Source organism: Mercenaria mercenaria, chromosome 3 (assembly GCF_021730395.1).
Source record: "Mercenaria mercenaria strain notata chromosome 3, MADL_Memer_1, whole genome shotgun sequence".
NCBI lineage: Eukaryota > Metazoa > Mollusca > Bivalvia > Venerida > Veneridae > Mercenaria > Mercenaria mercenaria.
Genome location: NC_069363.1, coordinates 75,232,490 through 75,254,425, shown reverse-complemented (window position 1 = coordinate 75,254,425; position 21,936 = coordinate 75,232,490). Strand labels below are relative to the sequence as shown.

Here is a 21,936-nt window from a genome sequence, read left to right as displayed (position 1 = left end):
CTCTTGTTGCCAACTCCCTTTTCTGGACTGTATCATAAAGCGTTCTAAATCGAACAAACAACGTCAGTTGAAAGGATTAATAAATAACAAGGTACTTTCCTGAAAAAGGAGATTCTTTCAAACGTAACATTTCACATATCATTTCTCTTTAATGCAATGCAGTTGAGCAAATGAAAAAAAGGATCAAGTAGGTAGACCTAGCTTTTTGTCTGTGTACAAAACAAGGACAAAAGTCCAACAGAAAGAACGAAACATCCCACATAAGTAAAATCGTTTATATAAAGGTGGCGTTATGACTGACTCGAGGACACTGAATTAAACCAAACTATTTAAAATATATATACGAAGTCCCAAATCCACAAGATGTACATAAAATTTGGGAAAACAGTCCACTGCGTTATATTTGCATAAAGACTGTTGGCATGTGTGTGACTTAGAGAAGCGGAGCTCTAATATAGAAGGTGCATAAATAAGGTATAAAGAAAATACCCTCACGTGATATAGAAACATTTAAAACCTGCGACTTCTTTGTATTTTTCCGCACGACGCGTTCGTAGTTTTTCATGGGCTTATATGCTCAATTTGTTTTGTTATGTACCTTTTATTATATTTACGGATTTTATGACAAAAGTATGATGTGAGATTGTCACTGCTTTTGTTACAGAATTGCAGATAAAGGACACAAACACGTTTATGTCTGCGTAAAAATGATAAAGTATAGATTTTAACAGTAAACATGCAATGCATGAATCGGCAAGTAAGTAAGTAAGATTTACACAGATTATACAGTTACTGGTTTGGTTGAACGTCTTTATAACTTTTTCCTTAACCATTTAAAGAGGTAAAAAACAGTGATTAAAACAATCCAGATGTTTCATTGTAAACGTTTAAAAAAAAACAATCGCAGTTTAATAAAGGCTCATAATGCCTTTGATAATAGCATGGCGGCCACATTTTTCCTTAATGACATAAAACATATTAATGTATTGGTAAATCCTGTTTCCGATAATTGTTTTATCTTAATATATGATAAGATAAGATATGTTTATTTAAGTCTCACTTTGCACGATAATTATACACATACATATTAAAACAACATCAGACATTAAAACATGCAAACCTTTCTAATCAGAAATATAAAGGACTATAATCTATTCACAAGCAGCTGTGACAAAAGTCTGGACACTAATTAACATAGCGGAAAGTTTTCTTGAATCATTTTTTTTTGATTACCTCCCTTTATGGCTCTAACTTTAAAAGTTTATGTGCGGTATTAAAATTAGTGTTTTCACTATTCACAATTTGTGCGCCTCGAAAATCCGAAATCGAGATCCGAACTGGCAAAATCCACTCGAGCCGAATACTGCATCCCAGATCAATCTACTGTTATAATAACCCTATTTTATTCGACATACCTTCATAGGTAGTATAAGAAACATTTTTTCAACTGAGCGGACAACTTTAGCTTTTGCCTACTTTACCAGAGCTATCAATATGATCAAAGGTGCAATTTGGCCGCCACGATCGCTTCAGCACGACTTTTTCAAAGTAAACTGTCAGAATAAAATGTAGGTCGTGCCAGTGTCATATTAATCATCATGTGAAATGCCGGACACAAAACAATTTGTGGTAAAAAATGTAACAATATAATGAACATATAGCTATGTCATGTACATTCTCTTTAAGAGTGTGATGGTCGGTGTGGAACAGAAAGACTGCTATGTGGGTGACGAGGCCCAGACCAAGAGAGGTGTCCTAACATTGAAATATCCAATAGAACACGGTATTGTTACTAACTGGGATGATATGGAGAAAATCTGGCACTACTTTTTCTACAATCAATTCCGTGTTGCCACAGAATAGCACCCCGTACTTCTAACCGAGGCTCCACTTAAACCCAAGGCTAACAGAGAAAAAATGACACAAATCATGTTTGAAACCTTCAACATCCCAGCCGTCATGAAGTGTGACATCGACATTCGTAAAGATTTGTACGCAAACACCGTGTTGTCCGGAGGCTCCACACTGTTCCCAGGTACAGGCAGTTCTGTCATTGTTCGCATCCGGTCGAACCACTGACATTGTGATGGACTCTGGTGATGGTGTTTTACACAGCGTCCCTATCTATGAAGGTTACGCTCTTCCCAACGCCATTATGCGATTAGATCTTGCTGGTAGAGATCTCACTGACTATCTCATGAAGATCCTTACAGAGCGTGGTTATTCTTTCACCACCACTGCTGAAAGAGAAATTGTAAGAGACATTAAAGAAAAGCTGTGCTATGTTGCTAAAAACTTTGAACCGGAAATGCAGACAGCTGCTTCATCAAGCTCACTGGAGAAAAGCTATAAACTCCCTGATGGTCAGGTCATCACCATTGGCAACGAGCGTTTCCGTTGTCCAGAGGCTATGTTCTAGCCATCTTTCATCGGTATGGAATCCGCAGGTATCCATGAAACAACGTACAACAGTATCATGAAGTGTGACATCGACATTCGTAAAGATTTGTACGCAAACACCGTGTTGTCCGGCGGTTCCACAATGTTCCCAGGTATAGCTGATCCTATGCAGAAGGAAATCACAGTCCTTGCTCCACAAACTATGTTAATCCAGATCATTGCTCCACCTGAGAGGAAATTATCTGTATGGATTGGTGGTTCTATACTGGCTTCATTATCTTACTTCCAACAGATGTGGATCAGTAAACAAGAGTATAACGAATCTGGACCTTCCATCGTACACAGAAAATGTTTCTAGATCCACAAATGTACACATGTAGATGTAAATGATCATTTCTGGAATTTTATATGCAGTCTTTAGGTATTCTTTTTGAGTGTCTGTTAACCACAGTAAATACATAAATAGACATACGAATTTCCAATTCATTGTATATACTAGCATTTAGGAGTGACCTGTGGCTTTTATTAATAAATTTGAAAGGTTACTGGAATAAACCACTTCAGTAAAGGGGTACCCTACCTTTTTATAACTTATTTTTATAATAAATATTTAAATGACTGCCTCCTTCGACAATTAGACGCAGTGCAGTGTTAAGCATGACGGCTCTAGAATCTTATTTTTGTGTATTTTTGTGAGTTCGAATTCCAACGGAGATAATACTTTTTTTTATTTTATATTTTGGTAACATACATTTTAAAATGATGATAATGTTAAATATATAATTTGAATTGCATTACTTGTATCATTTTGCTATTTACGCATATAACATAGGTTTTTTCAAATATCTTCTTGATTGTGAGGATGCTCCATTGGACGCGTGTGTTTGAAATGTATTGAATGTATTGAAATTGTATGAATGAAATTAAAAATGAAACTGAAATGATGAAATAAAATGAAATAAAAGTAAACATGAAAAATATAAATAAAACAAATTCAATCATAAAACAAATCGCCCTGTGTGGGATTCGAACCCTCAGCCTCCTAATCGCAAAGTTAACTCACTAGCAAGATTCACTGAGCTACTGAGGCAATTTCGATCTGTATATTATTTGAAATATATATATTTATAAGTCAAATATCTTTCAAACCCTTATTTAATAAATAGAACAGTCTGGAAAATCCAAATCTATAAATAAAACCGACAGGTCACTCCTAAATGCTAATATGTGCATTACGTTTCTTTTCTTGCATGCCGGACAGGACTTTCCCGTGCTTTTCCAGTGCTAAAAAACCCAGGGATGTAAGATGATTCACGTGCTTTAATTTATGAATGAATGCGTAAATTCATACGCTACTATAAAAAAAATAGCGCCTTAAAATAAACCTTCGTTTTTCTTTATATCTTGTACAAGTTGAAGAATATGGCGTGCAAGACAAAGAATCAATTACTGGCAGCGGGTAAAGATGGGAATATCCGGCACTCGGATTACTGTTTGGGCGGTAACTCGGCAGGAGCCTCGTTACCGCCTAAACAGTCACTCTCGTGCCGGATATTCCCATCTTTACCCCCAACCAGTGAAAGATTCTTATTCTTATAGTACGTAGCATACTAAATAGTAGCAGCATTAACCGGAAGTGCATGTATTTCTTCAATAGTAGACCCGATATGATAAAAAGTGTTTGCGAGTTCACCTTTATCTGCACTGTGCATCATAGCACTTTATGAGAGCTCGTGTCCTTGGGGAACCGGAATGACGATATATACATGTATATATGCTACTCAACCTAACGCATTTTAATGTTCATACAGTGTTCGTGGGCTTTAGATTCCGTCACCTTCACAGCCCCACCACTCTACAACTGAATTAAAAATTCTCTTCGTAGCAGGAGTTTAATTTATGTATCATGAAGCGATTCCACCTCAGGAATGTATTTATAGTATTTGTTTATCTAACGCTAGAAAAAAATGGCGACTTAAAAATTCATGTATCGGAAAGGAGACATTGACAGAAACGAAAAAGAGTGAACTCAGAGGATTATTTTTTGATATGCCGTAACTTCCTTATATAAAAATTAACTCACATGTTTCTTTTTCTTTAGAAAATCTTTCTGAAAATCTGATAATCTACAGAATGTCGAAATATTGACATCAAATAAGTAGATTTTACATGCAATAAAGAACAGTTGAATTTAGTGGTGTTCAGCCTCGATGTTGTCGTTATCATGGTTCAAGACAGACAGACAGACAGATAGACAGATAGATAGATAGACAGATAAATTCAGGTATAAGATCGTATACACAATTTAAAAATACAAATATCGCATTAAGTAAGATATGTTTTGTAAGGCAAACAATTTCTAAAACTAACATGTGACTTACATTCACATAATATTGCATAACATAAATAAAAACACGAACAGATAGTTTTTATAAAACTGATAAAAAATGACAATAATTTAATAGTTCTGTTTCATAAATTATTCTCCGCTTGTCTTATACCAAGGATAACCCATGAAAGTGGCTTGAAGAACATTTATTTCCAGTTGTGTCCTCGACTTAATACGGTAAAAAGAAAAAAGGATCAATGAAAAACTAATACGCGAATGAAGAATAAATAAAAAGAATGGAAGAAAGAGAGTGTATTTTACTAAGTACCTCAGTAATGGCAACTAAAAGTTAGATATCAACTGAATTTAAAAGCTACATATTAATATCTTATAGCTTGGCTTTCCTCAAGTGATTTACCTTCTTTAAAAAAATGTACGTTTAAAGTAGATTTTAAAACTTTATTTACTTTTGATATATTTTAGGCTGCTTGGCAGAGCATTCCAAGCTGAAGAATGTCCTTGACTCAAAGGCTGAAATTTTAGAAACTACAAAATTGTTTTTACTAAATCTTGTCTTTGTATGTATCTTAGACACTTTAGTGAAGCTTTGTTTCAAATAGTTTGGGCATTTATCGTGAAAAATATTGAATGCATGATTCAGACGAAGTTGCTTCGCTCTGTCACATACTTTGAGGATATTGATACATCATGATTAATACTGGTTCTAGTAGGTAAGTCTAAAACAAATCTAGTTACAGTCAAACCTGTGTTAAAACCACCTCTGAACAGAGACCATCTGGCTCTAAAGAGCACATATTTTGTTTCCCATTTTAACATTTACAGTGTATTTTAACCTGTGAATAAAGACCACTTCCCAACAAAGACCACTTTTTGGCTCTCCCAAGGGTGGTCTTTATAGACAGGTTTGACTGTATTCTGTTTTGTGAAGCTTGTAGTTTTGATTTCAATATCTTATTTAGACCGGAATACCAAGATGAACAAGAATAATCTAAATGGCATTGGACAAGAGCTGATGCTAAGGTCAATTTTGTTTTTTTTTGACTAAAGTACTGGCAATTATAAAGTATGATCAATAAGCCAGTCGGTGAAAACCACTGATATGTTTGCTTTTCGCACATGGTCAGACCGGGACCAAGCAAACACTGGTCAGACTGCCCTTTGGGGGAAGTGATAACCATGTCTAAAACAAACTGTTCAACACAAGCTGTAACACAACATGCTGAATAAAACATGACACATAACTTGCTCAACACAGCAATATGAACATTTTGCTCAGTCCGGCATGTAACACAACTTGCTCAACACAGCATATAAAGCAACTTGCTCAGAACATGTATGTAACGTAAATTTTCATATGGTTTGTAACACAATTGCTCAATATATACATGTAACATAGCTTGCTCAATACAGCCTGAAACATAACTTGCTCAATATATGCACATAAAACAACTTGCTCAATACAACATGTAATATGACTTACTCAACACAGCATGAATGTTGCAAGCACAGCGCAACTGTCATAATGCAATAAAAACTGCTATACAACATGAATAACTTACCAAACATGCATGTACCGTACTGATTAAAGTGTACAAATTGTCTCTTGATAACACACTTTCTCAACACAGCATGTAACATAATTTCCTATGTTATGTTATGTAACACAACTTGCTCTACTCTGAAGCAACACAACTTGCTCAAAAAAGCATGTAACATACCTTGTTTAATACGGTATGTAACACGACCGACTTGCTCAATACAGCATCGGTGAGTTCGGAGAGTCGCTGCACATGTTTAGCGTTTTAAAAATGTATATTAACAAGAAACACGTGTGTTCAAATTAAGTTAATTTTGCTAACAAATACCATTTAAAGGCAGAGCATTATGTATTGATCTTCAAGTTTAATCTACAACCGATCTTGAATTCAGTTGTTGCTATAAATGACGTCAGCCAATCTAGTCTGACATGCATGATATGCTCGAAATATGAGCAATGGTGCTTCTTTGGAACCCCAGTTCGCCTTTGGTGTCTGTGTCGTTGGAGCAAGGCAGCTGAATCCAGAATGAAAGTGGTTTCTAGTAATCTATAGAAAATATGAATGAATTGACGATGTGTGTTAAATATGGTGGCTGATTTCTTAAGAGAGTACGCTAAACGTTTAACCATTTTTGTTTGGCCTTATAGATTGTTATACTTTATATAGAGTAAACTTGTATTGACGTTAAGTCAATAACCATTTGCCAATAGTTTATATATCAATATTCGAATTATGAAAAATAATTTAAATGCTAAGTTTATAAAAATGATTTTGAGTTTAAAGAACCATAACAATAATGTAAAATAAAAACTTTGAAATCTTACTATTATACATGATCGTTGATCCAAGATTACTCTAATTGGAGCTGGTCGTTATAAAAAGAAAAATTATAGGGCTACTTTATTAAGCCAAGTGTTTCAGCTATTCTATTGAGAAATTTAATGAACGGAACTATCTTATATATATTTAAGAACTTTTCTACTTACATATGAATGCGCGTCATGCAGATCAGAAGTAAATTTAGATAATGGATTGTGAGTTGCTTGTAATAGATATAAATTGTCGAAGAAGGTGGTGCTGCATTGGTCATCGACAATGGGTCCGGTATGTGTAAGGCTGGATTTGCTGGTGACGACGCTCCAAGAACCGTCTTTCCATCAATTGTTGGTAGACCAAGACATACGGTTAGTTATTTCAAGCCTTTTTCAAATGTAATACTTAAAAAAAATGTTTTGAACTAAATTTTTTATGCAGGTACTATGTAAAAAGCGGTTTTCGAGTACCTTAGGAATATTGTAATTATACCTCGTACTTCAATCGTTGCGTTCTAAACAATTTTCATTAGAAAATATCTGTGTAAAGTTTTAGTTTATGTTAATTTCGACTTTTGCAAGATTTTTTTAAGGTTGTGTTAAAAATCAGCATGAGAAAAGGACATAACGTTTTTAAGTGTTTAAGGTGGGATGCGCCTAATTTGAAGTTCTTGGGTTCCGTTTTGAAATTTTGTTCAATGTAAAATTCAACATATTCCTCATATAATGCGTATTTTACTTTTTTGATATTTCTTTAACTTTTTTCTCTACAAACCTTCAAACACGACCATTGACGTCCATTTTTGATGAACCATGATTTCACGTCCGTCAGACTGTTTCCTTAAATCGTTCTGTTCAGTCAACAAGTATCGATCTGCTTGTTTCTCATCATAATTTTATTTAAAAATATCTTTGAAATGGTGTATAATTTGTGGAGATCATTTTAACGTTGAAGTCGATATTTACGTTAAAGTGACGCCAGAGCGACAAATATGACGTTGAGTTTTGAATAAAAAGTTTGCGTTAATCTTGTCTCATGTAAAACCCAAATGATAGACTTTGACAAAAAACTAGAATGATCATGAAAACTTTATTTTCTGTCGATTGAAGGAATAAAATTATGGGGTCACCGAATTCATTTTCGCGTAAAATTACGTTACGCTACCCTACCCCCTCCCACCCCAAAATCACAAGATAGCGCAATTGATATTTTTCATGTATCTCCTCCTTAAGGTATAACTTACTATTTATTTACTGTAAAATTAAATCAAATAGCTTTTAAACTCTGATACATAGGAAATATTTCTGTGTAGAACTCGATTTAATGTTTAACATATTTTAAGTAGAATTTAATCAAAAGAGGCCTTTACAACTATTAATGATTTCATTCAACGTTACAAGTGAAATGATTTATCTCGCAATTTATAATAATACATGAAAACTTATGTACCGGTGCACATTACATTGTTAACATTTACAAAAATAAATTTAAAAAACCCCGACAGAATATAGTGAAAATGCTTTATTTGAATTATCTCAACCTTTTAATTATAACAAGTACCTGTATAGAATTCCATCACATGCCGCTATTTCCGTGACGTATTATCTATGCATAAACAGTTGTTACATAAAGAATTTTATGCATCTAATAGAACTGAGGCAAACAAATATAGGCCTACATTATAAATATATGCTATAAATATCTTATTAGTTAATATAGGTGTATTCTTAATGAAGCAGTTTCGAACAACAACCAGTCTTCAGAAAATAAAACTGGGGTAAACAGAACCTGGCCAACCTCGGCACAGTACGAACAAGAAATATCTTTAAAAATGATAGTCGGCGAATTGTAATAAGGAAAGAAGTTTATGAATTTTTCATCTAACATTCATCTTTCATCTAACATTTTTCAAATTGCAAAACTAAACACCGCACTTTAACAATTTAAATGGTTCTCTTAATTTTTCGCAAAGGTTTCGTAGGGTTGCAATTTTGTTTCGTTTATCCTTAGACGAATAATTACAGCGGCAGTTTGATGAAGATTCATGAAGCGGTTCATGAGAAGAGGTCATTAAACGTGTTTATAGTTTTAGCTAAATTGGTCCCTATCCCTATTTGTAACAAAATAGCAGGAGACCTTACGATATTGTTACACATCGAGTTTGATAAAAATCCATTACATTTTAGTGGTTAATGCGAAGAAAGGCATATCTACTTTTAGCTATAGTGGTCCCTAATAGGGCCCAAGTTCATATATAAATAAATTTGGAAGAGGACCTTATAATGATGCTCCAGACCAAGTATGACAAAGATCCACCATGCTGTTCATGAGACACTGTATAAAGGCATTTTCTAGTTTTAGCTCTAGCAGCCCCTAAAAGGGGTCAAATGTCCCAGCTGAACAAAGTTGGCTGCGGTCCTAATAAAGATGCTACAAATCAAGTTTGATTAGAATACATCAGAAAAAAATCAATTAAAGCATTTTTTATTTGTTATTTTTATTTATTTCTAAAATAGGCTAACTGATCCCGCTTTAACAAATGCATATTCGCTATTCATGCATCTTTGGACAGTGACGTCACACCTATAAAAAACTGAAGGTCAAGCAAAACATACAATTGTAATTATTTCAATATTTCTGTTTCATAAGCAAAGTTTGACCGTAGTCATATCACATAGATAAACTGTTTGCAGCGTACCTTCATTTCAGTGTAATATAATGAAACAGATTTCAACTGAGTTCAATATTTACATACCATACTAAAGGAAAATATTCATATATAATAAATCAGTTAAATAATTTATAACAAATATATCAAAGCAAACAAGTACTCATTTTAATATGCAATCTGAATAAGTCACAAAAGCAAGAAATCTTTTCATATACAGACGACAATTGTAACAAGGAAAATCTTTTAAAAAGCACTTCTCTACATTAAAGACTCTTATCACACCCTTATTCATGTGATACGCAGACCGTATTCAGCTCTTTCTTTAATTTGATATATGTTGGTATTTGAACAGGGTTTTATCATATTTATTAAACTTACTTATCATTTTGAGATATATCAATATTCTTGCTAAATATACTGAGCCAAAGTTAGCTTTAAAACTGTGAACAGCGTCGTTTAGGATAAACGTTTTGTCTACATTTCACTCAGCGTAGCACAATCAACAGAGTGAAAGAAATTGACACTCTCGTCCAATCAGGCAGACTGTTGCATAAATCTTCCATTTTGATAAATTATCTATAATGCGTTATCAAGTAGTTTGATTTGCAAACTGAAGTCTCGTGGCATAGGTAACGAAAACGAATTTAGACGGCGTCGCCGAAAAAAGTAAAACGTAGGTGAAAATGAGAAATATTCATTTTAACATAACACACAACTCGGAAAAAGTGCTAATACAACTTTTTAAAATTTAGAAAGCCTTTATGTAATTATAACATCATGTTCGAGTAAACATTATTTTATCTAACTTTATTACAAATTTTACGTTTTGGAAATATTTCGTTTATTTGGAGGGTAGTCGGACTCCCCGATTTCGAATAAAGCGAATCCTCCTGAATGACCGCGGGAAAACAGCATAAATTATTTGTTGTACGGAGACTGTTGCTCTGAAAAGGTTAATTTATTTAGCACTTGGCTAGATAGAAACACCATCCTTTGCAAAGAGGTTTTAGCTCTCCGGAGATGTGTGTACAGATGTTATCCTTGTATTCATAGACACATAACAGAAACATATTCCATACATAATACTGTTTCCTAATATTAGAAACATAAGAAATACGATTAAAGAAAACATTCCATGACATAAAAAAAGAAAGAATGTTTTTTTTTTGTTGTTTTTTTTTGGTTTAGCTCTGTTTTTTCTACGTTACTGCGGGCAGTTAACCTAACCAGTGTTCCTGGATTCTGTATTCTCAACAAATAACTTCTATCTTCACCACCGTGATAAATCAGAGGTGGAGGACGAATGATTTCGGACATGTGCCTTCTATCAAATCGTCATGCCCTACCCGGGGACCGAACTCGCGATCCATAGATCTGCGCTCCTACTGAGCTAAGCGGATGGGGTAAAAGAAAGAAAGAAAGAAGCGGTTGTGACTGACACTCGCTGTAACTCAACGAAACCTCTCTTATATCATGGATACTGAACTTGTAGAAGTTATGATTTATTTCAAATAGCGTCTGTGGTATAAAATTTCAAAATAATGAAAAATTAACTCTGACCCGTAAAACCAAATTCGGCCATCAAATTATGCGAATGTATGCGTGGAGCGGGTAATTAACCGGGCAAGCCCATGGCAACTTATCTTATTGGTCAGATGTTACTAGGGTGGTGAAGTAAGAAACGAAATAGTAAAAATGTAAGACATAGGGATGTGCGTGCGTGCGTGTGTGCGTACTTAGGGAGGGTTAGGGGTAATATTAAGAAAAACAAGATACAAACAACCTTTTCTCCCTTGGAGGGGCGGTTGAGTCAAGGGTCATACGTCTGAAATCACAATCTTTAGAATATTTGATTCTGTTGTATAATATTGATCAATGATATTTTAAAATAATGATGCTTTCTGTTTGTGTTTCAAGTGTGAAAACTTCGAACAATAAACACAATTGCATATGCAAATATTCTTCATGTTAGTAGTGTTTTGCAACGGAAAACATGTTTATTGGTACTTTGAATAAGAAAAATTTAAAAAAATAAGCTTTATCATATAGAAAATATATTTAAAGCGACTTTCAAAAATAACATGATCAGTATTTTAAGCAAAGTTGTCGTATTGGCGTATGTTATACATTCTGCATTCAAACCATTTCTCAATGAAGTCGCCAATTTTACAGTTAGAAAGACCTCTTTTGAAAGGAAAACTCTCTTTCTAACGTTCCATGATTCGCTTCACGCCTGTAGTGAACAACTGATGAATGAGAATGTAAAATACTAAGATTTGAAAAGAGATATATTAGAAAAACAGCCAAACTAAGCTATGTTGTTATTTGGGGGTAGGGTAGCGTAACGTAATTTTACGCGAAAATGAATTCGGTGACCCCATAATTTTTTTCCTTCAATCGACAGAAAATAAAGTTTTTATGATCGTGATAGTTTTTTGTCAAAGTCTATCATTTGGGTTTTACATGAGACAAGATTAACGCAAACTTTTTAATTAAAACTCAACGTCATATTTGTCGCTCTGACGTCACTTTAACGTAAATATCGGCTTCAACGTTAAAATGATCTCCACAAATTATACACCATTTCAAAGACATTTTTAAATGAAAATCTGATGAGAAACAAGCAAATCGATACTTGTTGACTGAACAGAACGATCTAAGAAAACAGTCTGACGGACGTGAAATCATGGTTCATCAAAAATGGACGTCAATAGTTGTGTTTGAAGGTTTGTAGAGAAAAAAGTTACAGAAATATCAAAAAAGTAAAATACGCATTCTATGAGGAATATGATGAATTTTACATTAAACAAAATTTCGAAACGGAACATAACAACTTCAAATTAGGCGCATTCCATCTTAAATAATAAACATGTATAGCAATCTTTAACGTCAGTAATAACAGCTATCTCACTAACTCCCTTCAGGGTGTGATGGTCGGTATGGGACAGAAAGACAGCTATGTCGGTGACGAAGCCCAGAGCAAGAGAGATATTTTAACATTGAAATACCCGATCGAACACGGTATTGTCACTTATTGGGACGATATGGAGAAAATTTGGCACCACACTTTCTACAATGAACTCCTTGTTGCCCCAGAAGAACATCCTGTACTTCTAAGCGAGGCTCCGATCGGCCCGAAGGCCAGCAGAGAAAAAATGGCCCAAATTATGTTTGAAACCTTTAACACACTTGCAATGTACGTCGCCCTTCAGGCTGTTCTCTCATTGTTCGCATCCGGTCGAACAACTGGCATTGTGATGGACTCTGGTGATGGTGTTTCACACAGCATCCCTATCTATGAAGGTTACGCCCTCCCCCACGCCATTATGCGATTAGATCTTGCTGGTAGAGATCTCACTGACTATCTTATGAAGATCCTTACAGAGCGTGGTTATTCTTTCACAACCACTGCTGAAAGAGAAACTGTAAAAGACATAAAAGAAAAATTGTGCTATGTTGCTCTAGACTTTGAACAAGAAATGCTCATCGCTGCTTCGTCCAGTTCACTGGAGAAAAGCTACGAACTCCCTGACGGTCAGGTCATCACCATTGGCGAAGAACGATTCCGTTGCCCAGAGGCCATGTTTCAGCCATCTTTCCTTAGTATGGAATACGCAGGTCTCCATGAAACAACTTACAAGAGTATCATGAAATGTGACGTCGACATTCGTAAAGATATGTACGCAAACACCGTGTTGTCCGGCGGTTCCACAATGTACCCAGGTATTGCTGATCGTATGCAGAAGGAAATCACAGCCCTTGCTCCATCAACCATGAAAATCAAGATCATTGCTCCACCAGAGAGGAAATACTCTGTATGGATTTGTGGTTCTATCCTGGCTTCACAGCCAACCTTTCAACAGATGTGGATCAGTAAACAAGAATATGACGAATCTGGACCCTCCTTTGTACACAGAAAATGTTTCTAGATCCACAATTATTGACATAATCGCAATGTTAATGTACTCATTATATATGCCGTCTGAATTTATCTGTAGCTAATCTTGAGATTTTTTTACTGGAAACAACAAAAATTCATTGTTTCTAACGTAGGATGACATTCGTTTATTTCAACAGTAAAAACTGTAAACCATGAAGTAGATCTGGTAGGATATTTCCCAATTCTTCATCTATGATAACTGTCTACAGTAGGTGATTCCCATGTCTTTTATATTAGACCATAGAGGTTTGAAACTAGGCCAGGATGTACAGTACTTCAGATAGAAATTGGCATGAAAATATCGATTTTGTGCAATAAATACATGTGTTCCATATCACAGTTTGAGTGTTGGAGTCTTTTGGACGGTATATATAAGCGATTTAGGCAAGGCAGGCCTAAAGCAGCATACTCTCAATACAGAGGTAGAGGGTTTTGACTTCCGTTTCTCCACTCATCTCCAAACAGTATTTCAAGCACTTAACGTCCTTAAGGTAGCTGGATCCAAGTAAGATTTCGAAACAAAGCTGTAAAGGGGCAAGTGATTCAAAACTACATACCTTATGCTGTCTGCCACCCACCCCACCCTCCACCCCTTGTCCCTATTCAAGTTATAACAATGTCAAATAAGCCTGAATAGTATCCCCTATATATTCTATATAAAACAGACAATTTTTAAGGAGATGTCAATCATAGCTAGACCCATTTCAGAGAACAAATCATCACCTCATTTTAAAGAAATTTGATAAAACTGACATAAAATGAACAGAAAAGTTGGGGTCATTCATCTTTTAAGAGAGATTTCTCTTGTCACATTTGCTTACAAAATCACACTGCTATGACCTGGTAGTACTACTCATACTAAAATTGGCTTTCGCTTCATGAAATACAGTCTTCTCTTCCATGTCTTTTTTTTTTTCTACCAAAATGTCAAATATACATACACAATGAATTTTAAACAAAAGCCAGCTTTAATTTAGAACCTGTGGCAATGCAAAGTGAAAAAATAGTGTTCTAAAACCTGTCCTGTCAATTACAAAGTTTCGTGTCAATATCAGGGGACAGGATGTGGTAGTGAGAGAGGGGATGGGGCATATGTGTTTACAGTCTATAACATTGGTGATAAGCTCAAGCGCTAAAACCGCACGATTGAAAGTAAAATTATACATGCAAATCGCAACACGAAGAGTATGAAGTACGTAAATAAAGTGCAACAACAGCGGCGGTTTGTAGGTGCAAGAATAAGGTAAAAAATTGACTTGAGGTAGAAATCTTCAAAAATTGCCAGTTTTACGAGAATTGCTATTATATTTATCACTATTTCTATGAAAATCAATAGATCCTGATTATGTCCATGTAAATATGTCAAATAAATGGTGGCAGATTTCTGCCAGTTTCGTCCTATTGTTCTGCCAACCCCACCACAACGAAAACTCAGCATTTTGATATGTTTTCGTTGTTTCGTCTCATTTGATCGCCCTCGCCATAATGTTTCGTTCAGTTTTTCACGTCATAACGACAAAACATGAAATGCAATGCGACGGAACTAAAAAAAAAAAAAAAAAGGAAAAGAACGAACCGAAACGGTGCCCAGGGGCTTGTGAAAATTCCTTTTTTGTCTGATTTTTTTTCGGCGCGCACTTACAAGCACTTCGGAAGGGACTTCTAAACTCTCCAAATCCCATCTCATTCACAAACACGCAATCCTTTTACATAGGCATTTCTTCCTTTAAGCATTCCTGGTTTTGCATATGGTAAAAATAAGCCCATCAAAAGACGACCTATTAAAAAAACCCATTCCATTTCCTTGACAAATCATAGCTACAGTTGCAACGCGCTTATTAAATTGTGCTGCTACTATTTTAATGAGTTACAAAGAATGCATAATTGTTGAAGTGAGAGCTATTTTCCTGAGGAAAAACACATTTAAACAATTAATGTCTGAATAACCAATAACAAGCAAAACAAAATAAAAAAAAAACAAAAAAAAAAAAAACAAAAACAAGAGCACCAATGTGCAGAGCGAAATACAGCCGAAGCAATGTGTCAAGTTTGAGAACATTCGAAAGTTACTGAACGGAAACTAACTTGCAAAACGTCGGACGGATGACCAGCAAAATCACATAATCCGTCCATCTGATCGTGACGATGACCTTTGAGTACGAAACCTAAAGTTCAAGGAGAGTCCAGTGTGAATATTCTTTTTGTACTGGCGGTCGTGGTCTGACCTCAGATTTATAACAGGTCATTCATTCTACATAAACAATGTGTTTACCGTATCTGAGGTTCAAATCATTTATACAGTCATCATTGAGCGAAAACAGGTTTTAAATGAAATGTGATAATGACCTTTGACCTTTGACCCTTTGACCCACTAACCTCAAAATCACAAGGAGTCATCTACTGCAGCGTTTGCGGGGTTTAGGTCAAGTCGTTCTCAAAATATCAAGAGGAAACGGTTTCTGTGCAAACGGACAGTGTGACCTTGACCTTTGACCGAATGATCTCAGATTAATAAGCAATATGCTTGCTAAGTAAGAAGTCGTAGGTTAAGGGTTTAAAAAGATATTGAGAGGAAATAGTTTTAAACTGGCAGTCACTGTAACCTTGACTTTAGACCCACTTGCATTAAAATCAATAAAATTAATTCATTGCCCGTGGGAACTGGGTTCTAGAGATATCGAGCGGAACCTGTTTTTGTACTTACATTCACTAGGACATTGACATTTGATCCCTTGACCTTGACATGGATTGGGATCATTTACTGTTATGACCAATGTGCATATTGAGTTTTAGGATTGTATGTCAAAATATTCTCGAGAGATCTAGCAAGACGGGTTTTTGTACTTACAGTCTCTCTTACCTTGACCTTGGGTTTGTCAGCCATGTTTGAGGATCATATGTCAAACCATTCTTAAGTTATTGAACGGAAACAAAATTCCTGACGAATAGACAGACTTACAGACAAACGGAAGGACAGATCAACGAGCCATGGCATAATAAGTCCCTTTGTTGACGTAAAAAATGAAACGGGATCTGGATTTCCCTGATAAGGCGTAAAAATGTTGTTTGTTTCCGGTATCTCGACATACCCTAAATGTTTGGCCCGACCCTAGATGTTTTATGGCCTTGGAGAATATGTTTTCAACTTTTTAACAGTAAGTTGCAAAACTGCACTTTCAGTGATGTTAGAAATCAACTTACTGATGCTCTAAAGGCATAACCCCCTTATTTGTATTCATTTTTTGACACAAAAATAATTTCCGAGAAGTCTCACTTAATAAAATAAATTCCAGAAAAAAAAATCCGACCTACCTACCCTAATTTTTTGTAGCATGTTACCGGAAACAAAGAATTTGTTTAGGCCTAATTATAATCAATTGTAGTGTAGATATTTGTTAAACAGATATATCATGTTAACGTTTTATAAGTTATATTTTGTTTCAAAAAGACTTTATGACTAAAATTTTATCAGGTATGTACATTTCTAACAAGGAAGAATTATGTTTTAAGGACGTGGTTTTATCCAACAAGGAAGTTTGTGTGTGTGTATTTTTTTTTCATTTAAGTGAGATCATTTGTCACGTATTGAAAAAAAGTTATCATTAAACCGCAAAGTTTCATATTTCTATGATTTCCTCTACGTGTGATCCTGTTTTGGTCAGTTTCTCTTCATCATACTCGAAATAGCTTTTATCTAGATTGTCACCATATTTCAAGCTAGCTGAAATTCAATTTTCAACAAAAAGGCTGAATTTCCGTCGGCGAATCAATGTGTAAATTTCGCAGGAATATCTTAACTTTAACCGGCAAAGATTGCAAATTTCGAATCTTTACTGCATTGATATTCAATTTGAATTCAAACGACTGCCGACTTTCTACCCAGTGATTATTTTAAACCAGCTCAAGATGCCAAATTCGTCCCAGCTCCAGGACTGACATTCATTTTGACTGTCAAAGCTAACTTCCATTTAGCTGTATGAATTTGGCGATGAGAGATATATTAAAGGCCCACAGAGTCGTTTGTTGTTAACTCGACATTAAGACCACAGCTTTCATGTTCGTGCATGAATTGAAACAGCTTGAACAGCCAGATATCTAAATAAATGAAGACAAAGCAGTGATAATATTTGGTGATATAATGATATGTTATATGTCTTTTGTTAGATATAATACTCGTTCATGCTGTTTCAGAGTATGGTCGGACAGATATGTCGGTGACGAGGCCAAGAGCAAGGGGGTATCATGCTTATATTGAAATATCTGGCGTCAGTATTCCTACGACTATTATTGTGAACCTTATCTTCTTACTAGTGTCTGGCGTCTGAAGCCCGAAGACCTGTAGTTGTGAACCTTCACTTCTTACTTAGTGTCTGGCGTCTGAAGCCCGAAGACCTGTAGTTGTGAACCTTAACTTCTTACTAGTGTCTGGCGTCTGTAGCCTGAAGACCTGTAGTTGTGAACATTTACTTCTTACTAGTGTCTGGCGTCTGTAGCCTGAAGACCTGTAGTTGTGAACATTTACTTCTTACTAGTGTCTGGCGTCTGAAGCCCGAAGACCTGTAGTTGTGAACATTTACTTCTTACTAGTGTCTGGCGTCTGTAGCCTGAAGACCTGTAGTTATGAACGTTAACTTCTTTGTGGCGTCTGTAGTCGAAGAATTGAAGTTGTGAACATTAACTTATTGCTGGTGTCTGTTGCCCGAAGACCTGTAATTGCGGACATCAACTTCCTATTGGTGCCTTGCGTTTGTAGTCCGAAGACCTTAATTGTTAACATTAACTTCTTACTGGCGTCTGGCGTCTGTAGCTCGAAGACCTGTTGTTGTGAATATTAACTTCTTACTGGTGTTTGGCGTCTGTAGCCCGATGACCTGTAGTTGTGATCATTTACTTCTTACTGACGTCTGTAGCCCTAAGACCTGTAGTTGTGAACATATACTTCTTACTAGTGTCTAGCATCTGTAGCCCGAACACCTCTAATTGTGAACATCTACTTTTTACTGGCGTCTAGCGTCTGTAGCCGAATGACCTAATTGTGAATATTTACTTCTTACTGGCGTCTTGCGTCTGTAGCCCGAATACCTGTTTTTCTGAACATGAACTTCTTACTGATGTCAGGTACTTGTAGCCCAAATATCTGTATTTGTGAACATTTACTTCTTATTTGTGAGTATGCGATGTGAACATTTACTTCTACAGGCGTGTGGTGTCTGTAGCCCGAAGACCTGTAGTTGTGAACATTTACTTCTTATTGGCGTCTGTAGCCCGAAGACCTGTAGTTGTGAAAATTCACCTATCACTGGTACCTGGCGTCTTAGCCCAAAGACCTGTAGTTGTGAACATTTTCTTCTTACTGGCGTCTGTAGCCCGAAGACCTGTAGTTGTGAACATTTACTTCTCACTGGTGTCTGGCGTCTGTAACCGTAGCCCTGTAGTTGTGGACATTTACTTCTTACTGGCGTCAGTAGCCCGAAGACCTGTAGTTGTGAACATTTATTTCTCACTGGCGTCTGTAGCCCGAAGACCTATAGTTGTGAACATTTACTTCTCACTGGTGTCTGGCGTCTGTAGCTCGAAGCCCTGTAGTTAAAAACATTTACTTCTTACTGACGTCTGCAGCCCGAAGACCTGTAGTTGTGAACATTTACTTCTCACTGGTGTCTGGCGTCTGTAGCTCGAAGCCCTGTAGTTAAAAACATTTACTTTTTACTGGCGTCTGTAGCCCGAATACCTGTAGTTGTGAACATTTATTTCTAAATGGCGTCTGTAGCCCGAAGACCTATAGTTTAAGTGTGAACTTTTACTTCTTACTTGTGTTTGTAGACCGAAGACATGCAGTTGTGAACATTTACTTCTGACTCATGTCTGCACGTTGTGAACATTTATTTCTTACTGGCGTCTTGTGCCTCTAGTCCGAAGACCTGTAACTGTGAACATTTGCTTCTTACTGGCATCCTGCGTCTGTAGCCCAAAGACCTGTTGCTGTGAACATTTACTTCTTACTCATTTCTGTGCGTTGTGGACATTTATTTCGTACTGGCGGCTTGCATCTGTAGCCCGAAGACCTGTAACTGTGAACATTTAGTTCTCACTGGTGTCTGTAGCCCGAAGACCTGTAGTTGTGAACATTTACTTCTCACTGGTGTCTATAGCCCGAAGACCAGTAGTTGTGAACATTTACTTCTCACTGGTGTCTGTAGCCCGAAGACATGCAGTTGTGAACATTTACTTCTTACTCATTTCTGTGCGTTGTGAACATTTATTTGTCACTGACGGCTTGCGTCTATAGCCCGTAGTTGTGAACATTTACTTCTCACTGGTGTCTGTAGCCCGAAGACCTAGCTGTAGTCTTACTGGCGTCTGTAGCATAAAGACCTGTTGTTGTGAACATTTACTTCTTACAGGTGTCTGGCTTCTAAAGCTCGAAGACCTGTAGTTGTAAACATTTACTTAGCCCGGAGACCTTTAGTTGTGCAGAAGGGAGTAAACCTTTGCAACGCTTTTGAAATAATGCAGAAAATTTACACTCTTCTTGCATTTTTACCAATGTCTAACTTTTATTTTCACCTACTTTATCATTTTTCAGTGTCATATACATTCTACGCCAAACTTGGTGGAAATGAACATGTTGAAAAATTCACTCAAACTGCGGGCGAGTAGCTTTAGTTACTCCTAAAGAAACATAAACCGAAAAAAACCTAGTAAGGAAATGACTACAGAAACAATACTTCGCAGTGTATTGTATAAATGTTGAACCTTTCAGGGATCTCGAGTAGCGGAAACAATTTTGCTTATCTTTAAGGAGACACAGTGTACATTTTACTGAATCATTACCACAACGAACAAAAGGACTCTTTTAAATACAAGATTTCATAAATATGCGTGACGTATTGGGTAGTAATGTATCCTTGAGATAAAAACAGAGTTCATTTGTGATGACTTCTTGGTTTTTATCTTCAAAGGGATTTTAGCTAGACTGATTAAAAAAAGGGAAGAAGAAAAAACATGTGAATCAGCAGTGAGTGTAAATGATACTGCATTAATTTGATATCATTTTTTTTTGGTAAAAGTAAATGTACAAAGCACACTCAATAACACCTCACAGTTGATCAGTTACACTATATTTTTCTAACATATAATTAAGATGTATATATGCAGTAGCATATCGTTTTTTTTTATCAAGACTCTTTTTTTCAAGATTTGGTTTTGTGGCATTTTTTCCCACCAATACAACACTTTCGTTGCCGGTTATATCAGGACACGCGCGGGTTTCTACCTAATTGCTAACGTATACGAGATCCGGGTTTTAATCTAAGTTTCCTTGTAGCCCGGCGTTTAACCGTCAAAGTTGCATAACTTCCTTAATGTATACGAGGGGATGTAAACGGTAAAGGAAGTATATAAAAGTAACTTTCCTTATACAGTATAACTATACACTTTAAAGGGGATCGGAGATCTAGCTGTTTAGGTGTCTTTCGCAGGACTCGAGCCCTACTTGGGGTCACGACCATAGCTGATATGACGTCAGTCCGGCTATTTCTTTCCATGAAGAAGATAAGAAAATGATTGAAATACACTGTTAGGCATACACTAGACCCCGTTCCCGTGTTTGCTCTGTACAGGAATTTTCACTAAAAGCAGAAGAAAAACTCAAGTAGGAAAGAGATAAAATCGTGCTATTTTAGAGGCTAAACCATTCAAAATCATCATTAAGTCAGGAAGCCAGCTATGCTAAGCTGTAAACTAAAGTGACATTTATGTATATTCAACAATGAGGATATTTCACAGTCGAAAAGATTATCATAAAGATAGAAGCAAAAAACTCCCAAACTTTTCCATATCCTCATAAAAGATGTGGTGTAATATTATCCATTTAAAAGCTTTATGTTAATCATGTTTAAGCCTTTTGAAGTACATACAAATTTACAAGGGCTGACAGAGATTTCAGAATTTTGGGTGAAAACTGTTAGGATTTCCAGAGCCAGCAGAAAATGTTCCCTCTAGAAATGTGAAACGTATATATACATTAAAAGTTTTGTGCTTCAAGCGCCCTCCTTTATAATCAGGTCCATCAAATATGTGAGCGAAGCAAGCAGAAATAATCTCACACAGTGACTTCGATCACTTTGAATCCGATACTAGAAGCAGTTGTTTAAAAAAAAAAAAAACGATTTACAGTTTTGTCCGTAAATATTGACAAGTATTGACCTGGCACTCATTAATC

General features: G+C 36.0%; 1 protein-coding gene and 1 pseudogene across 1 annotated transcript; both read left to right on the top strand.

Annotated features, from left to right (window-relative positions):
• Positions 1–273: 273 nt before the first annotated feature.
• Positions 274–3,425, top strand: LOC123525681 (actin, clone 302-like; annotated as a pseudogene).
• Positions 3,426–7,047: 3,622 nt separating this feature from the next.
• LOC123524376 (actin, cytoplasmic 1-like) lies at positions 7,048–14,052 on the top strand. Its single transcript, XM_045302523.2, has 2 exons — positions 7,048–7,472; positions 12,697–14,052. The coding sequence occupies exons 1-2, from the start codon at positions 7,395–7,397 to the stop codon at positions 13,699–13,701; spliced, it is 1,083 nt and encodes a 360-aa protein (XP_045158458.2). The 5' UTR covers positions 7,048–7,394; the 3' UTR covers positions 13,702–14,052.
• Positions 14,053–21,936: the final 7,884 nt, after the last annotated feature.

What these genes read in the sequence shown, in the direction of transcription:
- LOC123524376 (XM_045302523.2), top strand. Translation starts at nt 7,395, where the DNA reads ATGTGTAAGGCTGGATTTGCTGGTGACGACGCTCCAAGAACCGTCTTT. An exon ending in TTGGTAGACCAAGACATACG is followed by an intron (nt 7,473 to 12,696) that starts GTTAGTTATTTC and finishes AACTCCCTTCAG; the next exon opens with GGTGTGATGGTCGGTATGGG.